The sequence below is a fragment of the Oncorhynchus keta genome, unplaced genomic scaffold (assembly GCF_023373465.1).
Source record: "Oncorhynchus keta strain PuntledgeMale-10-30-2019 unplaced genomic scaffold, Oket_V2 Un_contig_4255_pilon_pilon, whole genome shotgun sequence".
NCBI lineage: Eukaryota > Metazoa > Chordata > Actinopteri > Salmoniformes > Salmonidae > Oncorhynchus > Oncorhynchus keta.
Window position 1 is genome coordinate 110,354 of NW_026287673.1, and position 18,767 is coordinate 129,120.

Genomic DNA, 18,767 nt, shown 5'->3' on the forward strand with positions numbered 1-18,767 from the left:
TGGGTGGCCCTTCAGGTGGCAACTGCCAGAGACTGTTACATGGTCACATTACAGCTGGGCTCCCCTCAGTAGAGGGACATCACCTCGTTCAACCCCCTATCTCTGCCACTCACCTCGTTCAACCCCCTCTCTCTGCCACTCACCTCATTCAACTCCCACTCTCTCAGACCAGTGGGGCTTGTAGGGGTTTTGGAGATGAGGGGGGGTGTAGTCGGACCAGTGGGGCAGTAGGGGTTTTGGAGATGAGGGGGGAGTGTAGTCACTCAGACCAGTGGGGCACTAGGGGTTTTGGAGATGAGGGGGGAGTGTCGTCTCTCAGACCAGTGGGGCACTAGGGGTTTTGGAGATGAGGGGGAGTGTCGTCTCTCAGACCAGTGGGGCACTAGGGGTTTTGGAGATGAGGGGGAGTGTAGTCACTCAGACCAGTGGGGCACTAGGGGTTTTGGAGATGAGGGGGAGTGTAGTCACTCAGACCAGTGGGGCACTAGGGGTTTTGGAGATGAGGGGGGAGTGTAGTCACTCAGACCAGTGGGGCACTAGGGGTTTTGGAGATGAGGGGGGAGTGTAGTCACTCAGACCAGTGGGGCACTAGGGGTTTTGGAGATGAGGGGGGAGTGTCGTCTCTCAGACCAGTGGGGCACTAGGGGTTTTGGAGATGAGGGGGGAGTGTCGTCTCTCAGACCAGTGGGGCACTAGGGGTTTTGGAGATGAGGGGGAGTGTCGTCTCTCAGACCAGTGGGGCACTAGGGGTTTTGGAGATGAGGGGGGAGTGTCGTCTCTCAGACCAGTGGGGCACTAGGGGTTTTGGAGATGATGGGGTGTAAATCAAAAGTTATTTAAAAACGGTCACAGTGATCTTAGATTTGTTCTTTACCTGTTAATTTATTCAAGAACCCTTTTTGGAGAAGATCTAAGGGATGTTGTCTGGATTGAAGCATGGATCAACTCTTGAGTTGAGAAGCTTCATTTAACCTTTGTGCCCATTTTAAGCAAGTAGCCATGAAATGATGCCTCCGTAGTGGGATACAGCACTTAAAACACAACACAATGTCCTCCCCTCCACTAATGCAGACGCTGCAACAAGACTCCTTTCTTATTCACACAAAGTAGTCGCTATACAATGTATAGAAAAGGCTTCATATGGTGCGTGAGCTGGAGTCGTTGAGAGTGAAGTAAAGCAGTCATTAAAAGTCAAAGATGTATATTTATTTTTTCTATTTTCAGGGAGGGGTACTTGCGCTATACAAACGAGGCTTGTTGACAGTCTGCCCTGTAAGAAACTGTGGAATGTTCCAGAAGTCAACATACTGCTGGCCAGAACATTATCACGATTGTCAGGTAGCTTTTTTTATTTTAAATTTAGTTCAGTATTGAAGTACATATATACACCTGGATTTCACTAACTTGAACCTGCTAGCTTGGTGGTGTAACTCCTTGTTAAGGACTAGGACAGTTAACATATTAGTCTCATTGTGTTGCTAGTTTCTTGTCCTATAGGACCAGGACAGTTAACATATTAGTCTCATTGTGTTGCTAGTTTCTTGTCCTATAGGACTAGGACAGTTAACATATTAGTCTCATTGTGTTGCTAGTTTCTTGTCCTATAGGACTAGGACAGTTAACATATTAGTCTCATTGTGTTGCTAGTTTCTTGTCCTATAGGACTAGGACAGTTAACATATTAGTCTCATTGTGTTGCTAGTTTCTTGTCCTATAGGACTAGGACAGTTAACATATTAGTCTCATTGTGTTGCTAGTTTCTTGTCCTATAGGACTAGGACAGTTAACATATTAGTCTCATTGTGTTGCTAGTTTCTTGTCCTATAGGACTAGGACAGTTAACATATTAGTCTCATTGTGTTGCTAGTTTTTCTTGTCCTAGTCTCATTGGACTAGGACAGTTAACATATTAGTCTCATTGTGTTGCTAGTTTCTTGTCCTATAGGACTAGGACAGTTAACATATTAGTCTCATTGTGTTGCTAGTTTCTTGTCCTATAGGACTAGGACAGTTAACATATTAGTCTCATTGTGTTGCTAGTTTCTTGTCCTATAGGACTAGGACAGTTAACATATTAGTCTCATTGTGTTGCTAGTTTCTTGTCCTATAGGACTAGGACAGTTAACATATTAGTCTCATTGTGTTGCTAGTTTCTTGTCCACAAATGGAATGGTGTTGCGACCTGTATATCTGAATGTGACAGTGTGTTGATGTCCTGTACAACTAATATCTAATAGAAATATGGACCGCTGTGATGTTGTATGACACATCAGTGGATTGTCATTTCTACATGTCCCAAGCAGAATGGCTTTCCACTATACTGGAGGAAGAGACCAGTGCATTGCTCCAAAGGACAGAGATTTAGACTTGGTAGTAGGTTGAATAAGAATCGTATTGCCTTGGGGGTATGATAAAGCCACACAAGCAAGTACTTACTATCCAGCAACTTAAAGGAAAAAGCTCTTGATTTTGTCTTGTTATTTTTGGAGGACATTCTTTGTTCGCTACTCTTTGATTGAGTTGTTTTTTTGTTCTCCAGAACGGCAGTTTCTTCAGTTGTCTCAATTGGTGCTTATAAAAACATCCTTTATCCCTTGGGAACAAAGACACTCTTTCCGACTTCTTAAATTAGCAGATCATGTCTTGTCTCCCTCCTCACCTTCCTCACGGGCCCTCTCGTCTCCCTCCTCACCTTCCTCACGGGCCCTCTCGTGTCACTCAAAACCCTCAAAGTATCAGTCACTGGTACTTGCAAGGATGTTTACAACGGTTTTCATTTCTATGGTTGAGCCCTGTCTCCTGTGGTCTCACCCCTTCCCTCCCTCTTCTCCTTCATCCTCCCCTTCAGGAGTTTATGTAAAGTGTGCATTACCACCAAGGTTCTTTTTTATACAATACTGTAACTTGCCTTTGTACATTTGGGCGAAAAATAAATCTTTTTATGAGACAATCATATCTGTCATGTCTGACTGGCTTGCTTTATTCAGTCATAAGGGGTTGGAGGTGGACAATCGAAATGATAGCTATTGCATATGTTGAGAAATTATTTTGTTTATCAAATGCATGTCAATGCTTCTTCAATAACTTGAATGTCAATAATTGACAAATTTCTGTTAATATGATCAAATGTATGAAGATATGATACTGTGGTTCAATATATGCCATTCAACAGTAGTGTGTTGACTTGGCACTGTTTCTCAACCGGCCCCTGGGATGTTGCTGATTGGGATGTATTAAAGCAATGAGCTAAAATAACCACTAGAGGGTGGTGTTCCCAAATAATTATGAGAAGTGGGCTATTATGCAAATTGTCTATATAGAATTTCATAATACACACCGGTAACACAAGCCTCCATTGACCTAAACAGGCAATTTACTCAAAGTTTCCTCAGTAAAATTTGAGGCTTAGTACAAAGAACATAACATTTGAGGACATTTTCATCATCGATCACCACTTCATCCATACTTCATTGCACCTTTTGGTAAACCTTTCTAATGTGTAGTTTGTCTTAATGGCTGCTGAACCAGCCCAGCCAACAGTTATGATATTTTCCTAAATACCCCCCCACCCCACCCCCAAGTCCCTTCTCCCCATCCAGGGTGCTCCGCGTGCAACAAAGTGATGATTCTGCTGCAACAGCGGGGGAGAGATTATGCAAGGATGATTTTGTTCAGTGTAAATGTGAAATCTAATTATCCCCTGTGTTCTCAGTGGGGGAGGGAGAGTGTAAGGTCTGGGAGGGGGGTGCGCGGGGTTAGCTAGAGGAGAGAGGGTGGAGATGTGCTGAGGCAATGGCTTTTACACCAGGCGCCTGGAAGTAGGAGGAGCAGGGTAGAGACTCAATGGCAGGGACGCGGTACGGCACGGTAGTACGCAGCGGAGGCTCCTCTTGCCCTGCGACGACAAGGGTGCCGTTGCCGACAGCGCAGGGGTTAATGGGATGCACTATCTACGCAGCCAGCCCTGAGGCCCTGCCAGACGATGAGGCCACAGGCCGGGACCACCGACATCACCACCGACCCCATGGTCCCTGCAACCAGAAGATACCAGCCAGGTCAGTCAGCCCTGTTACCAGCCAGGTCAGTCAGCCCTGTTACCTGCCCTGTCAGTCAGCCCTGTTACCTGCACTGTCAGTCAGCCCTGTTACCTGCACTGGCAGTCAGCCCTGTTACCTGTTCACTTTCTTTGGTGAGGCAATACTTAGGTCGGTATCTCAGAACCAGACTAAGATCATTCCTGGACTAAAAAGCACTCTAGTCCAGTAGTAGCCATATTTTGGGTTGAAGAAACCGTCATGTACAGTGCAAACATAAGGAACAACAGTGGGATTTCTCCTAGTGTGGAGGTTTGTGTAATGACTTCCTTGAACTGAGATGCAACTTCTATTTACTGATGTGACTTTTCCCTTGAACCTCAGAGCTGTGGAACATCCACCTTCTACACTACTAGTAAAGGTCTATGCTAGCCTCTTCTCTACGTGTATTAGTATGCTCACAGCACGCAGGCAGGTGTTGTGTATTCACAGTGTAAACCGTGTCTGTCCTCTACGTTGTTCCATGATTAATAGAGCTCAAGGGGGTGAGTGTGTGTGCATCCTCAGTGGCAACAGAAAGATTCAAGGATATCAGAGACTCATGTGTTCTGGTAGTCAGTTAGCCTATAAGTACTGGTAGGAGTACATTGAATAGAAGGAATACAGTAACAATATGAAACTGGTCGGGTGCAGGAAATAATATTAGCAGGATGGAGAGTAAAAGAAAGTCATGGTTGTGATGGTATGGTGTTTCTTAAGAGGATGGAAATGCTAGTAGCAGGGTTTTCAGTACCACAGATCTTTGCACAGTGTCCTCCCTGCACAAGCTAAATAACACCAATATGCAGTGTTATTTAAAATAACTGTATGACTGTAACAGACCAAATACAGCTATATTTTGGGGGGGCTTAGGCCTACTCAGGAAAATGATGGCATTTTATTGATGTATAATTTATTCAACTCAGACATGGATTTATCAGTTGTATTACCATATAAAGTCTGAATCAACTTCATATAACAATTAGAAACATCTTACTTGAAAAGGCTACTGTGGTAGGCCTAATGTGATTTGCTTACACCACTCAGTAAGGTGAAAAGGTGCAGTTACGTTCTGCCTTGGAATATAACAAAATAGATAGATTTAAATTGCATTCGGTTGTATCATTAGTTACTTGCCATCTCTCATCAGCCTAGGTCGATATTTGCCATTCGGATCTACATTCGTACAATAGAAAATACGCATTTACCAAGGTTACACGATTAGGTTATTTTAAATCCGTTGATCAAAGCTTTACCAAACCGTGAATGACACAGCGGTGGCGTATTCTCAACCAACCTCGGATTCCCTCGGATTCCCTGCGCAACAAGTTGACAAGCGGCCAGTGCTTCTTGTCTCGCCGCATGTCTCTTTGCTTCAGATTGTGTCATTTTTCGCAATTCTAATTCTTTTTTTCCCCATGGACATTTCGCTATAGCTACTTTGCGCCATGTGAAGCTGTGGCTGGTACCAATTCAACCTTGTGGAGGACATGACAGTTACTTCGGCTGGATACAATAAGACGACTGGCCTACCTGTGCAGCGGTACGTTGCGGAAGGTTATTCGTAAAGGCAAAGATTGCGTGAGTTGACAGTCTCTCTCATCTCTAGAGTTTTGTCGTCTATTTTTTATTGACAAACGCATAAGTTGTTTATAATGAATCTAGGCCCTAATGTAAGTACCTCCGATGTATGAAGTAGGGCAGGCTGTATAAGCAGGTTATTAGTCTAGTTTCTAAATCAATTGGGGCAGTCCCGCCAATAACCTCATGATTGTATACCTTATACTTTATCACAGCCTACAGGCATATAACTAAAAATTGTCAATTTATTTTATTTATCACATTTTAGCCTCTACTTTCTATATTTTTCAATGAGTGACATTCCTACAATATATTTGTTTCTGAAAATTATTTGAAGCTCGCATTTGTTGACAAAGGATCAACAAAACTGTGAACAATGTAGGTACAGTATGCTACTTTTTTTTTACAATACGCGTTTTGGTTCAAATAAGGGTAGACATTCATACTAATGCCATTTGCGTATTTGAGTCATATTATTCAAAAACCAAGGGGTTATTTCTAATTAGTTGTGGAAATCTTAGACTACGTGGTTTAAATCTAAGCGTCAGTGACGACTAGTCGACGGTTGTTTGCTGTAGACAGTAGTTGGTCCTTTTGCTCAGTTGGTAGAGCATGGCGCTTGTAACGCCAGGGTAGTGGGTCGATTCCCGGGACCACCCCGTAGAATGTATGCACACATCAAAGTCCTTTGGATAAAATTAAATGGCATATATTATTAGTCTACCTTATCAGAGCCATTTGAATGGGCGCAAGTGATGTCCCTCTCTACACACTCACGCTTGCTTGAAAGGAGCCCTCAATGTAGCTCCTTTGAAATTCAAATTATTTGTATTTCCTGTAAGGGAACTTTGTGTGGTGACGAATTGTCCAAGACACATCAACATAGAACATTAAAACATGTAGGCTACAGTACACATGCAAGCAGATGTGTCAAACAAAACCTGTTGCAAAGGATCTGGCCTTGCAATACAAGTGCATCCTGTCTCTGATTCTGTAGAGTAACTGTTAAACTCACAAACAGGATATTGACCAACCTCCACTCATATTGTCATCTTGTTTATCTTGTGGGGAGAGAACAGGTCCAGAGAACCGGTCCAGGATGCCTATATAGTCTACAGTCTCCGCTTGTAGTGTAGCAGTGTGGATACGGTATCTCACAGACCAAAGTCCTTCTTTGTGTTATGGTTTCATAGACAACTACCTGCATCACAATTTGCCTGATTTTAGTCCATATGTAGGCAACAGGTACAAATATGGACTAGCCTTCATAACTAATAATAATGGAGGCTACAGATGTATTGGTGATTAGGCCATATCAGGACCACAATATGACATAACCCAGCTGCAGCCAATTATGCAAAGCATGCCTTTCTCAGATGCAGGTGGTAGCTAAAGTACTCAGGGCCCTATTAAATCCCACTCCACTTCCTCCCTTACCTTCACTGAGCTCAACTGTAATTAATAGGCCACCTGACTGCAGGCGTTCAGCTTGAACAAGCCCTTTGGTTTGCACAGCTGTGGTGAACCATGAGAGAGGAGAAATGGTTGATCACAGTCCGTGTTATTTTTTAATACATGCTCTTATGGATCATTTATTGCCCGTGGTTTGGCTTAGACTTCAATTTGTCCTGCCCTTGCTGACTCTTGTAAGCGTCAGCTGTTCTGGAATAAGATAGCTGAGATTGATAATGATCCTTGTTGAGGCCTGCCTCTCTCAGCCCCGTCTGACCCTATAGTAAAGTGACACCACCAGACACTATCTGCGATCAAGAGGGAGCAGCGCATCATAGCCTGTTCGGGTGTGAGGGGCCACCGAGAGAGAGAGAGAGTGTGAGACTTGGAGGTATAGGCTTCCACTGACTGCTTACGGAGTATATTGGTCAACATTAACAGAAGATGGATGATATGAATGGCTTCATCATCAATTAAAAATGACATGATCTATACAGTATGTATCACTATACTGTATTGTGTAATTAGATATCATGATATACTGTATTATAGAGGTTGTTGTATTGTTTTGGCTCATTGCAACTTCTACCTGGAACGTCATTGACCTTGACAGCCTATAGCCTCCGTTAGATTATATTGTGTCCATGACTCAGACCTGTTTGTTTGCTTTCCCCGTCTCTCTAGAGACCACGAGACAGGGAGGTGAAGGAGAAATGGTGTAATGCACCTTTAACAGTAGAGGTCCTAGAAACTGCAGCTGGCTTAACTAGATTAGAGTTAATTCGATTGGAGGACGTCTTGTGATGGCTCTGTAGATGTGCCCTAATCAGCAGGAGGACAAGGAGGATGAGAGGGATGAAGGCTCACATTTAACATTCATATATGGACAATGGTGTGGCCTTTGTCTCTGTTATAAGCCAAGTCAGAGTGAGAGGACTCCATACAAGGAGCCAAGAGGTCCGTTTGGATTCGTATTCCACAGATCGTTTTCTTGTAAGTATTCCACACTAGTTAAACATCTCAGATCATCATTGCTTGGTGTCTCAACCACACAAACCATTTTTGGTTTGCATAACTTGGTGCCATTTTTCATGTTGCTTCTGGTCATTCTGTTATTAACCGAAGTTGACATTGACAAGAACTTCCATAGCTTGTGATGCGTTGGCTACCATCTCTTGAAACAACATTTTCAGGTTGTGTTTGTGCCTCATTCACAGAACACAAAGAGACTTGGTCCACAGAAAAGTCTGCACTCTGTAACTTAAGGTAAAGCTCCCCCCCACCACTCTGCCCCCTGTTAAATCAGACCAAGTCTGCACTCTGTAACTTAAGGTAAAGGGCTCCCCCCCACCACTCTGCCCCCTGTTAAATCAGACCAAGTCTGCACTCTGTAACTTAATTTTTTAAAGGGCTCCCCCACCACTCTGCCCCCTGTTAAATCAGACCAAGTCTGCACTCTGTAACTTAAGGTAAAGGGCTCCCCCCCACCACTCTGCCCCCTGTTAAATCAGACCAAGTCTGCACTCTGTAACTTAAGGTAAAGGGCTCCCCCCCCACCACTCTGCCCCCGGTTTGTCCAAGACGTGATAAAATGTCCCTTGGTCTTCTGTCTGTTCAGGGACTGGAGGGGTTTAATAGGGTATTATGGGTAAACAATGTCCACGCCAACGGGTTGTAGAATTTGGTGACATTTTCTGGGAATGATGATACCCAGCCCTGAAGTTGCTCCCTCTCGGCCAGTGAAGGTTTTAGGAGAAGTCATTGGTTCAGATGGAATGAACCAGGCCAATTAGAGATAATAAGCAGGAAACTCAGCATGTGATAAATGGCCAGACTGAGTCAGGGGTTTTCTAGAAAACACAAAGCTATTATCAGTCAGTCACACCTGTGATTATACAGAGGATGTGGTAACTACTGCCTTTCTCCCAAAAGGGTCATAGTATCATCCAGTGTACGTGTGTGTGAGTTAGTGGAATGGTGTGCACATGTGTGTGAGTTAGTGGAATGGTGTGCACGTGTGTGTGAGTTAGTGGAATGGTGTGTACATGTGTGTGAGTTAGTGGAATGGTGTGCACGTGTGTGTGAGTTAGTGGAATGGTGTGCACATGTGTGTGAGTTAGTGGAATGGTGTGCGGACATGTGTGTGAGTTAGTGGAATGGTGTGCACAGTGTGTGTGAGTTAGTGGAATGGTGATTACAGTTTGTGTGAGTTAGTGGAATGGTGTGCCCCCCACCACCACCACCAACACCACTCTGCCCCACTGTGTGCAGTTAGTGGAATGGTGTGACCACGTCTGTCTGAGTTAGTGGAATGGTGTAAATCAGACCAAGTCTGCACTGTGTGAGTTAGTGGAATGGTGTGCGTGATAAAACGTGTCTGTGTGAGTTAGTGGAATGGTGTGTACGGGTTGTGTGTGAGTTAGTGGAATGGTGTGCCCTGAAGTTGCTCCCTCTGTGTGAGTTAGTGGAATGGTCAGATGAATGAACCACAATTTGTGTGAGTTAGTGGAATGGTGTGCACATGTGTGTGAGTTAGTGGAATGGTGTGCACGTGTGTGTGAGTTAGTGGAATGGTGTGCAATGTGTGTGAGTTAGTGGAATGGTGTGCACATGTGTGTGAGTTAGTGGAATGGTGTGCACATGTGTGTGAGTTAGTGGAATGGTGTGCACATGTGTGTGAGTTAGTGGAATGGTGTGTACATGTGTGTGAGTTAGTGGAATGGTGTGCACGTGTGTGTGAGTTAGTGGAATGGTGTGTACATGTGTGTGAGTTAGTGGAATGGTGTGTACATGTGTGTGAGTTAGTGGAATGGTGTGTACGTGTGTGTGAGTTAGTGGAATGGGTGTACATGCACGTGTGTGTGAGTTAGTGGAATGGTGTGCACGTGTGTGTGAGTTAGTGGAATGGTGTGTACGTGTGTGTGAGTTAGTGGAATGGTGTGCACATGTGTGTGAGTTAGTGGAATGGTGTGCACGTGTGTGTGAGTTAGTGGAATGGTGTGTACATGTGTGTGAGTTAGTGGAATGGTGTGCACGTGTGTGTGAGTTAGTGGAATGGTGTGCACATGTGTGTGAGTTAGTGGAATGGTGTGCACATGTGTGTGAGTTAGTGGAATGGTGTGCACGTGTGTGTGAGTTAGTGGAATGGTGTGCACGTGTGTGTGAGTTAGTGGAATGGTGTGCACGTGTGTGTGAGTTAGTGGAATGGTGTGCACGTGTGTGTGAGTTAGTGGAATGGTGTGCACGTGTGTGTGAGTTAGTGGAATGGTGTGCACGTGTGTGTGAGTTAGTGGAATGGTGTGCACGTGTGTGTGAGTTAGTGGAATGGTGTGCACGTGTGTGTGAGTTAGTGGAATGGTGTGCACGTGTGTGTGAGTTAGTGGAATGGTGTGCACGTGTGTGTGAGTTAGTGGAATGGTGTGCACGTGTGTGTGAGTTAGTGGAATGGTGTGCACGTGTGTGTGAGTTAGTGGAATGGTGTGCACGTGTGTGAGTTAGTGGAATGGTGTGCACGTGTGTGTGAGTTAGTGGAATGGTGTGCACGTGTTGTGTGAGTTAGTGGAATGGTGTGCACGTGTGTGTGAGTTAGTGGAATGGTGTGCACGTGTGTGTGAGTTAGTGGAATGGTGTGCACGTGTGTGTGAGTTAGTGGAATGGTGTGCACGTGTGTGTGAGTTAGTGGAATGGTGTGCACGTGTGTGTGAGTTAGTGGAATGGTGTGCACGTGTGTGTGAGTTAGTGGAATGGTGTGCACGTGTGTGTTTGAAGAGCACAAGTGGTTGCTCGACAGTGTGCATGAAAGAGCATGAGAAAGTCACTCAGGCCCTGTGCACAGCTTCATTAACCTGTGTTTATTCGCTTGCATATTGATGTAGAATTTGCATGAATGGGTGTGTCCACGCATCAATATGAGCTGTGTTAGAATACGACACATGAGCCTGTGGATAACTGATGACAGCTCAACTCTGTGCGTTCAGGCCCAACACCATGACGGAACACCAGGAGCAGAATGACGAGGGAGTCCTCATCTCAACACAGGACCTGGAGACCTCAAAACACCAGGATACTCAAGGAGGCCATCCACAGTTCAGGTAGGTAACACACACACACACACACACACACACACACACACACACGATCTTTATCTATATACAGACAGGTCCCCTGTATAGACTATTAGACACAGACAGACAGGTCCTCTGTATAGACTATTAGACACAGACAGACAGGTCCTCTGTATAGACTATTAGACACAGACAGACAGGTCCTCTGTATAGACTATTAGACACAGACAGACAGGTCCTCTGTATAGACTATTAGACACAGACAGACAGGTGTAACCTGATAGACAGACAGACAGACAGACAGGTCCTCTGTATAGACTACGGTGGTTCAGACAGCAGCCAGACAGGTCCTCTGCACCACCGTATCCAGACGGTATTCCACCACCTGACTCCACGTCACAGACCTGACTCCACGTCACGGTGGTGCACCAGGTCACGGTGGTGCCACCTGACTCCACGTCACGGTGGTGGTGCAACCTGACCACACGGTGGTGCAACCTGACTCCACGTCACGGTGGTGGTGCCACCTGACTCCACGTCACGGTGGTGCCACCTGACTCCACGTCACGGTGGTGCCACCTGACTCCACGTCACGGTGGTGCCACCTGACTCCACGTCACGGTGGTGCCACCTGACTCCACGTCACGGTGGTGTGCCACCTGACTCCACGTCACGGTGGTGGTGCAACCTGACTCCACGTCACGGTGGTGGCAACCTGACTCCACGTCACGGTGGTGCAACCTGACTCCACGTCACGGTGGTGGTGCCACCTGACTCCACGTCACGGTGGTGCCACCTGACTCCACGTCACCTGACTCCACGTCACGGTGGTGGTGCAACCTGACTCCACGTCACGGTGGTGGTGCCACCTGACTCCACGTCACGGTGGTGGTGCCACCTGACTCCACGTCACGGTGGTGCCACCTGACTCCACGTCACGGTGGTGCCACCTGACTCCACGTCACGGTGGTGCCACCTGACTCCACGTCACGGTGGTGCAACCTGACTCCACGTCACGGTGGTGCAACCTGACTCCACGTCACGGTGGTGCAACCTGACTCCACGTCACGGTGGTGGTGCCACCTGACTCCACGTCACGGTGGTGCCACCTGACTCCACGTCACGGTGGTGCCACCTGGTGCCACCTGACTCGGTGGTGCCACCTGACTCACGGTGGTGCTGACCTGACGGTGGTGCCACCTGTCACGGTGGTGGTGCAACCTGACTCCACGTCACGGTGGTGGTGCCACCTGACTCCACGTGGTCACCTGGTGGTGGTGCCACCTGACTCCACGTCACGGTGGTGCCACCTGACTCCACGTCACGGTGGTGGTGCCACCTGACTCCACGTCACGGTGGTGCAACCTGACTCCACGTCACGGTGGTGCCACCTGACTCCACGTCACGGTGGTGGTGCAACCTGACTCCACGTCACGGTGGTGGTGCCACCTGACTCCACGTCACGGTGGTGGTGCCACCTGACTCCACGTCACGGTGGTGGTGCCACCTGACTCCACGTCACGGTGGTGGTGCAACCTGACTCCACGTCACGGTGGTGGTGCCACCTGACTCCACGTCACGGTGGTGGTGCCACCTGACTCCACGTCACGGTGGTGGTGCCACCTGACTCCACGTCACGGTGGTGGTGCCACCTGACTCCACGTCACGGTGGTGGTGCCACCTGACTCCACGTCACCGGTGGTGGTGCCACCTGACTCCACGTCACGGTGGTGCCACCTGACTCCACGTCACGGTGGTGCCACCTGACTCCACGTCACGGTGGTGGTGTACCTGACTCCCGTCACGGTGGTGGTGCCACCTGACTCCATATTGCACGGTGGGGACTCTGGTCTAAACGGTGGTGGTGCACTGACTCCACGTCACGGTGGTGGTGCCACCTGACTCCACTGCTCACGGTGGTGGTATAACCTGATCTCCAAGGCAGGTGGTGGTGCACCTGACTCCAATCCTGGTGAAGCTGACTCCTGGGTGGCTTATATAACCAGGATCTAAGGCAGGAAGGGATTGACTCCTGGGATGGGAATTTAGCAGGGTAGGCTACTGCAGTGTGTTGTGACTGTGATGTGTTCTCTCTGTCATTGACTAGTGGGTGGGAACTCTGAACTGTGTTGTTCATGTGGTGTGTCTCATTGGTCTACAGTGGATTTATTTTCATGGGTGTGTCTCATTGGTCTGGTTACCTGACACGTTCACGGTGGTGTGATTTATTTTCACGGTGTGGTGTCTACAGTGGTTTTCACGGTGTGTCATTGGTCTACAGTGGATGGTATTTTCATGACGTCTCATTTTCATGTCTCACGTTCACGGTGGTGGTGCAACCTGACTCATTGGTCTACAGTGGATTTATTTTCATGGGTGTCACATTGTCATGGGTGTGTCTCATTGGTCCTCTCATTGGTCACAGTGGATTTTTACGGTGGTGGTTTTCATGGGTGTGTCTCACGTCACGGTGGTCTCCACTCATTGGTCTGGTGGATTTATTTTCACGGTGTGTCTCACCTGGTCACGGTGTCTCATTGGTCTACAGTGGATTTATTTTCATGGGTGCGTCTCATTGGTCTACAGTGGATTTATTTTCAGGGTGCGTCTCGTTGGTCTACAGTGGATTTATTTTACTTATTTTGTTTCCTTCATGAATTGATGTGAAAGACAGAGGAGGGAAAGAAAATGGCTGGCCAGTGTCCACCATATTGCGTCACCTTTCCTATGGTTTTAGATGAATGCAGACGCTCGGTTTCTGTCCTAAAGGTGATAGTTCAGCCAAATTACAAATGGAAAGGTGACTGTTCAAGTAAATATCAGAACGACACAGAGGTAGGTTATGGCATTGACCTCTCACCTTTGACCTCTCAGTGCTCTTTGTCCCATTTTCTATTTTCTTCAGCTGAATTATTGACAGTGAATCTGTATTTGTCTGCCTGAGGGAGGTATTCCCTTTCTAATGTATCATTCCTCAGGCTTGTAATTAGCTATGCCATTCAGCGCCGCAGCCAAGGACACTTTGAGACACACATATACACACTGTATCCATGGTTACACCTTCCACTTCTCACAGGAAGATAAACAACGCTCCTGCAGAAATCAATGACCTGTTTTGTGTTCAACCTGATGACTAAGGTTCAGGTAAGACAGGGGAAATATATGTTTGATAGATTTTGGACTGTTGGACTCTGCTGGACTTGAATATTGTTATTCAGATTAGTTTTGGTATCTTTATGTCTTCAAATATCTAAACGGTGTATTCCAGTAATTTACTGCAGGGAGATGGATGAAAAGAACAGGAGAGAGGGTGTATTCCAGTAGTTTACTGCAGGGAGAGGGAGATGGATGAAAAGAACAGGAGAGAGGGTGTATTCCAGTAGTTTACTGCAGGGAGAGGGAGATGGATGACCTCTCAAAGAACAGGAGAGAGGGTGTATTCCAGTAGTTTACTGCAGGGAGATGGATCAGGCTTGTAAAAGAACAGGAGAGAGGGTGTATTCCAGTAGTTTTACTGCAGGAAGAGGGAGATGGATGAAAAGAACAGGAGAGAGGGTGTATTCCAGTAGATTTTGGACTGCAGGGAGATGGATGAAAAGAACAGGAGAGAGGGTGTATTCCAGTAGTTTACTGCAGGGAGATGGATGAAAAGAACAGGAGAGAGGGTGTATTCCAGTAGTTTACTGCAGGGAGAGGGAGATGGATGAAAAGAACAGGAGAGAGGGTGTATTCCAGTAGTTTACTGCAGGGAGAGGGAGATGGATGAAAAGAACAGGAGAGAGGGTGTATTCCAGTAGTTTACTGCAGGGAGATGGATGAAAAGAACAGGAGAGAGGGTGTATTCCAGTAGTTTACTGCAGGGAGATGGATGAAAAGAACAGGAGAGAGGGTGTATTCCAGTAGTTTACTGCAGGGAGATGGATGAAAAGAACAGGAGAGAGGGTGTATTCCAGTAGTTTACTGCAGGGAGATGGATGAAAAGAACAGGAGAGAGGGTGTATTCCAGTAGTTTACTGCAGGGAGATGGATGAAAAGAACAGGAGAGAGGGTGTATTCCAGTAGTTTACTGCAGGGAGATGGATGAAAAGAACAGGAGAGAGGGTGTATTCCAGTAGTTTACTGCAGGGAGAGGGAGATGGATGAAAAGAACAGGAGAGAGGGTGTATTCCAGTAGTTTACTGCAGGGAGATGGATGAAAAGAACAGGAGAGAGGGTGTATTCCAGTAGTTTACTGCAGGGAGATGGATGAAAAGAACAGGAGAGAGGGTGTATTCCAGTAGTTTACTGCAGGGAGATGGATGAAAAGAACAGGAGAGAGGGTGTATTCCAGTAGTTTACTGCAGGGAGAGGGAGATGGATGAAAAGAACAGGAGAGAGGGTGTATTCCAGTAGTTTACTGCAGGGAGAGGGAGATGGATGAAAAGAACAGGAGAGAGGGTGTATTCCAGTAGTTTACTGCAGGGAGATGGATGAAAAGAACAGGAGAGAGGGTGTATTCCAGTAGTTTACTGCAGGGAGATGGATGAAAAGAACAGGAGAGAGGGTGTATTCCAGTAGTTTACTGCAGGGAGAGGGAGATGGATGAAAAGAACAGGAGAGAGGGTGTATTCCAGTAGTTTACTGCAGGGGAGGGAGATGGATGAAAAGAACAGGAGAGAGGGTGTATTCCAGTAGTTTACTGCAGGGAGGGAGATGGATGAAAAGAACAGGAGAGAGGGTGTATTCCAGTAGTTTACTGCAGGGAGATGGATGAAAAGAACAGGAGAGAGGGTGTATTCCAGTAGTTTACAGGGAGATGGATGCAGGGAGATGGATGAAAAGAACAGGAGAGAGGGTGTATTCCAGTAGTTTACTGCAGGGAGATGGATGAAAAGAACAGGAGAGAGGGTGTATTCCAGTAGTTTACTGCAGGGAGATGGATGAAAAGAACAGGAGAGAGGATGTATTCCAGTAGTTTACTGCAGGGAGATGGATGAAAAGAACAGGAGAGAGGGTGTATTCCAGTAGTTTACTGCAGGGAGAGGGAGATGGATGAAAAGAACAGGAGAGAGGGTGTATTCCAGTAGTTTACTGCAGGGAGAGGGAGATGGATGAAAAGAACAGGAGAGAGGGTGTATTCCAGTAGTTTACTGCAGGGAGAGGGAGATGGATGAAAAGAACAGGAGAGAGGGTGTATTCCAGTAGTTTACTGCAGGGAGAGGGAGATGGATGAAAAGAACAGGAGAGAGGGTGTATTCCAGTAGTTGACTGCAGGGAGATGGATGAAAAGAACAGGAGAGAGGGTGTATTCCAGTAGTTTACTGCAGGGAGATGGATGAAAAGAACAGGAGAGAGGGTGTATTCCAGTAGTTTACTGCAGGGAGAGGGAGATGGATGAAAAGAACAGGAGAGAGGGTGTATTCCAGTAGTTTACTGCAGGGAGATGGATGAAAAGAACAGGAGAGAGGGTGTATTCCAGTAGTTTACTGCAGGGAGAGGGAGATGGATGAAAAGAACAGGAGAGAGGGTGTATTCCAGTAGTTTACTGCAGGGAGATGGATGAAAAGAACAGGAGAGAGGGTGTATTCCAGTAGTTTACTGCAGGGAGAGGGAGATGGATGAAAAGAACAGGAGAGAGGGTGTATTCCAGTAGTTTACTGCAGGGAGAGGGAGATGGATGAAAAGAACAGGAGAGAGGGTGTATTCCAGTAGTTTACTGCAGGGAGATGGATGAAAAGAACAGGAGAGAGGGTGTATTCCAGTAGTTGAGGGTTGCTAAGAACCCCCGTTTAATGCAGGGAGATGGATGAAAAGAACAGGAGAGAGGGTGTATTCCAGTAGTTTACTGCAGGGAGATGGATGAAAAGAACAGGAGAGAGGATGTATTCCAGTAGTTGACTGCAGGGAGATGGATGAAAAGAACAGGAGAGACAGAAACAGAGCACAGTGCCTGTGTTTTTCAATAACCATGCTTCCCTCCACCTGGGAACAAGACCAGCTGTTATTTATAGCCAGCCTCCAACAAGCAGGCAGGCAGAGGGACAAACTGTAGCCAACAACTCACCCACTCTAATATGGTGCCTACCCACTATAGATATCAGCTTTGTTGTTCAAGGTAATAAACGTGTTGCCACTACTCTTAGCACCTGTTGATGACAATATATATCTAGAAGAGTGGAGCAAGCATAGTGTCTATACTTTTGTCTAAACATTTTAGAACCTTTTTATAAAAATATATATATATATATGCCATTTAGCAGACGCTTTTATCCAAAGCGACTTACAGTCATGTGTGCATACATTCTACGTATGGGTGGTCCCGGGAATCGAACCCACTACCCTGGCGTTACAAGCGCCATGCTCTACCAACTGAGCTACAGAAGGACCATAAACATTCAATCATTACAACATTGTAATAAAGAATAGATATAGCCTTGCTAAATGTTATCCATGGAAGATAAATACAGGCATTCTCTGTTGACTAGAGGATTATATGAGTGAGGCAGAGCTCTGTCCCAACAGGAGAAATGAAAACCCCCAGCTATCCTCCACAGGGTTGGAACCCCCGTTTACTGCAGATGCTTATAGAATGAAAACATGGCCTTTTCCTCAAACACCCTTTCCAGAGAGAGAGAGAAAAAGAGAGCAAGACCTTTATCTGTTATTGTTATGTGTCTCTAGTCAGTAACTGACTAGAAAATCTCTCCATTGGATCAAATCAAAAACTGATTCTAAAGACCAAACCGGTCAACAATGCAGCCCAGTTGACCAGGATTGTGCACATCCATACTCAACCTCTACAGTCGTTGTGCAACAGACTGCCTACTGATTTTATCTTGCAGCAGGCGATGGTCTCACTAGCCCCGGGGACATGAGGCCCCTTTCCTCTCACAGCCGTGGTGCTCAGCTGCAAGCAGGATCTATTTTCTCTCCTCACAAACCCCACAGGATGTCTCAACACCTCTCAACTCTCCCTGCTGCTCAACTGGAATGAACCAGCAGAACCAACTACAATGAACCAGCAGAATCAACGAGAAGGAACCAGCAGAATCAACTAGAATGAACCAGCAGAAGCAACTAGAATGAACCAGCAGAATCAACTAGAATGAACCAGCAGAATCAACTAGAATGAACCAGCAGAATCAACTAGAATGAACCAGCAGAATCAAGAATCACTACAATGAACCAGCAGAATGAACCAGCAGAATGAACCAGCAGAAGCAACTAGAATGAACCAGCAGAATCAACTAGAATGAACCAGCAGAATCAACTAGAATGAACCAGCAGAATCAACTAGAATGAACCAGCAGAATCAACTAGAATGAACCAGCAGAATCAACTAGAATGAACCAGCAGAATCAACTAGAATGAACCAGCAGAATCAACTAGAATGAACCAGCAGAAGCAACTAGAATGAACCAGCAGAATCAACTAGAATGAACCAGCAGAAGCAACTAGAATGAACCAGCAGAATCAACTAGAATGAACCAGCAGAATCAACTAGAATGAACCAGCAGAATCAACTAGAATGAACCAGCAGAAGCAACTAGAATGAACCAGCAGAAGCAACTAGAATGAACCAGCAGAGTCAACTAGAATGATGTTGACATGTAAAACT

At 46.3% G+C, this 18,767-nt stretch overlaps 1 protein-coding gene across 10 annotated transcripts in view; it reads left to right on the top strand.

Annotated features, from left to right (window-relative positions):
* The first annotated feature begins 3,881 nt into the window (after nucleotides 1-3,881).
* Nucleotides 3,882-18,767, top strand: part of LOC118375666 (GRAM domain-containing protein 2A-like) — a 36,140-nt gene continuing 21,254 nt past the window's right edge. For 6 of the 10 annotated variants that reach the window (XM_052509242.1, XM_052509239.1, XM_052509240.1 and 3 more), the window contains exons 1-2: nucleotides 3,882-4,055; nucleotides 11,084-11,197. In XM_052509242.1, coding sequence (XP_052365202.1) covers nucleotides 3,937-4,055; nucleotides 11,084-11,197 — 233 coding nt within the window. In that variant the 5' untranslated portion in view covers nucleotides 3,882-3,936. Of the gene's footprint in view, nucleotides 4,056-5,170; nucleotides 5,655-6,995; nucleotides 8,100-8,323; nucleotides 8,373-11,083; nucleotides 11,198-18,767 lie in introns of those variants that run through there. The other 4 variants (XM_052509246.1, XM_052509241.1, XM_052509245.1 and 1 more) reach the window with 4 other exon arrangements.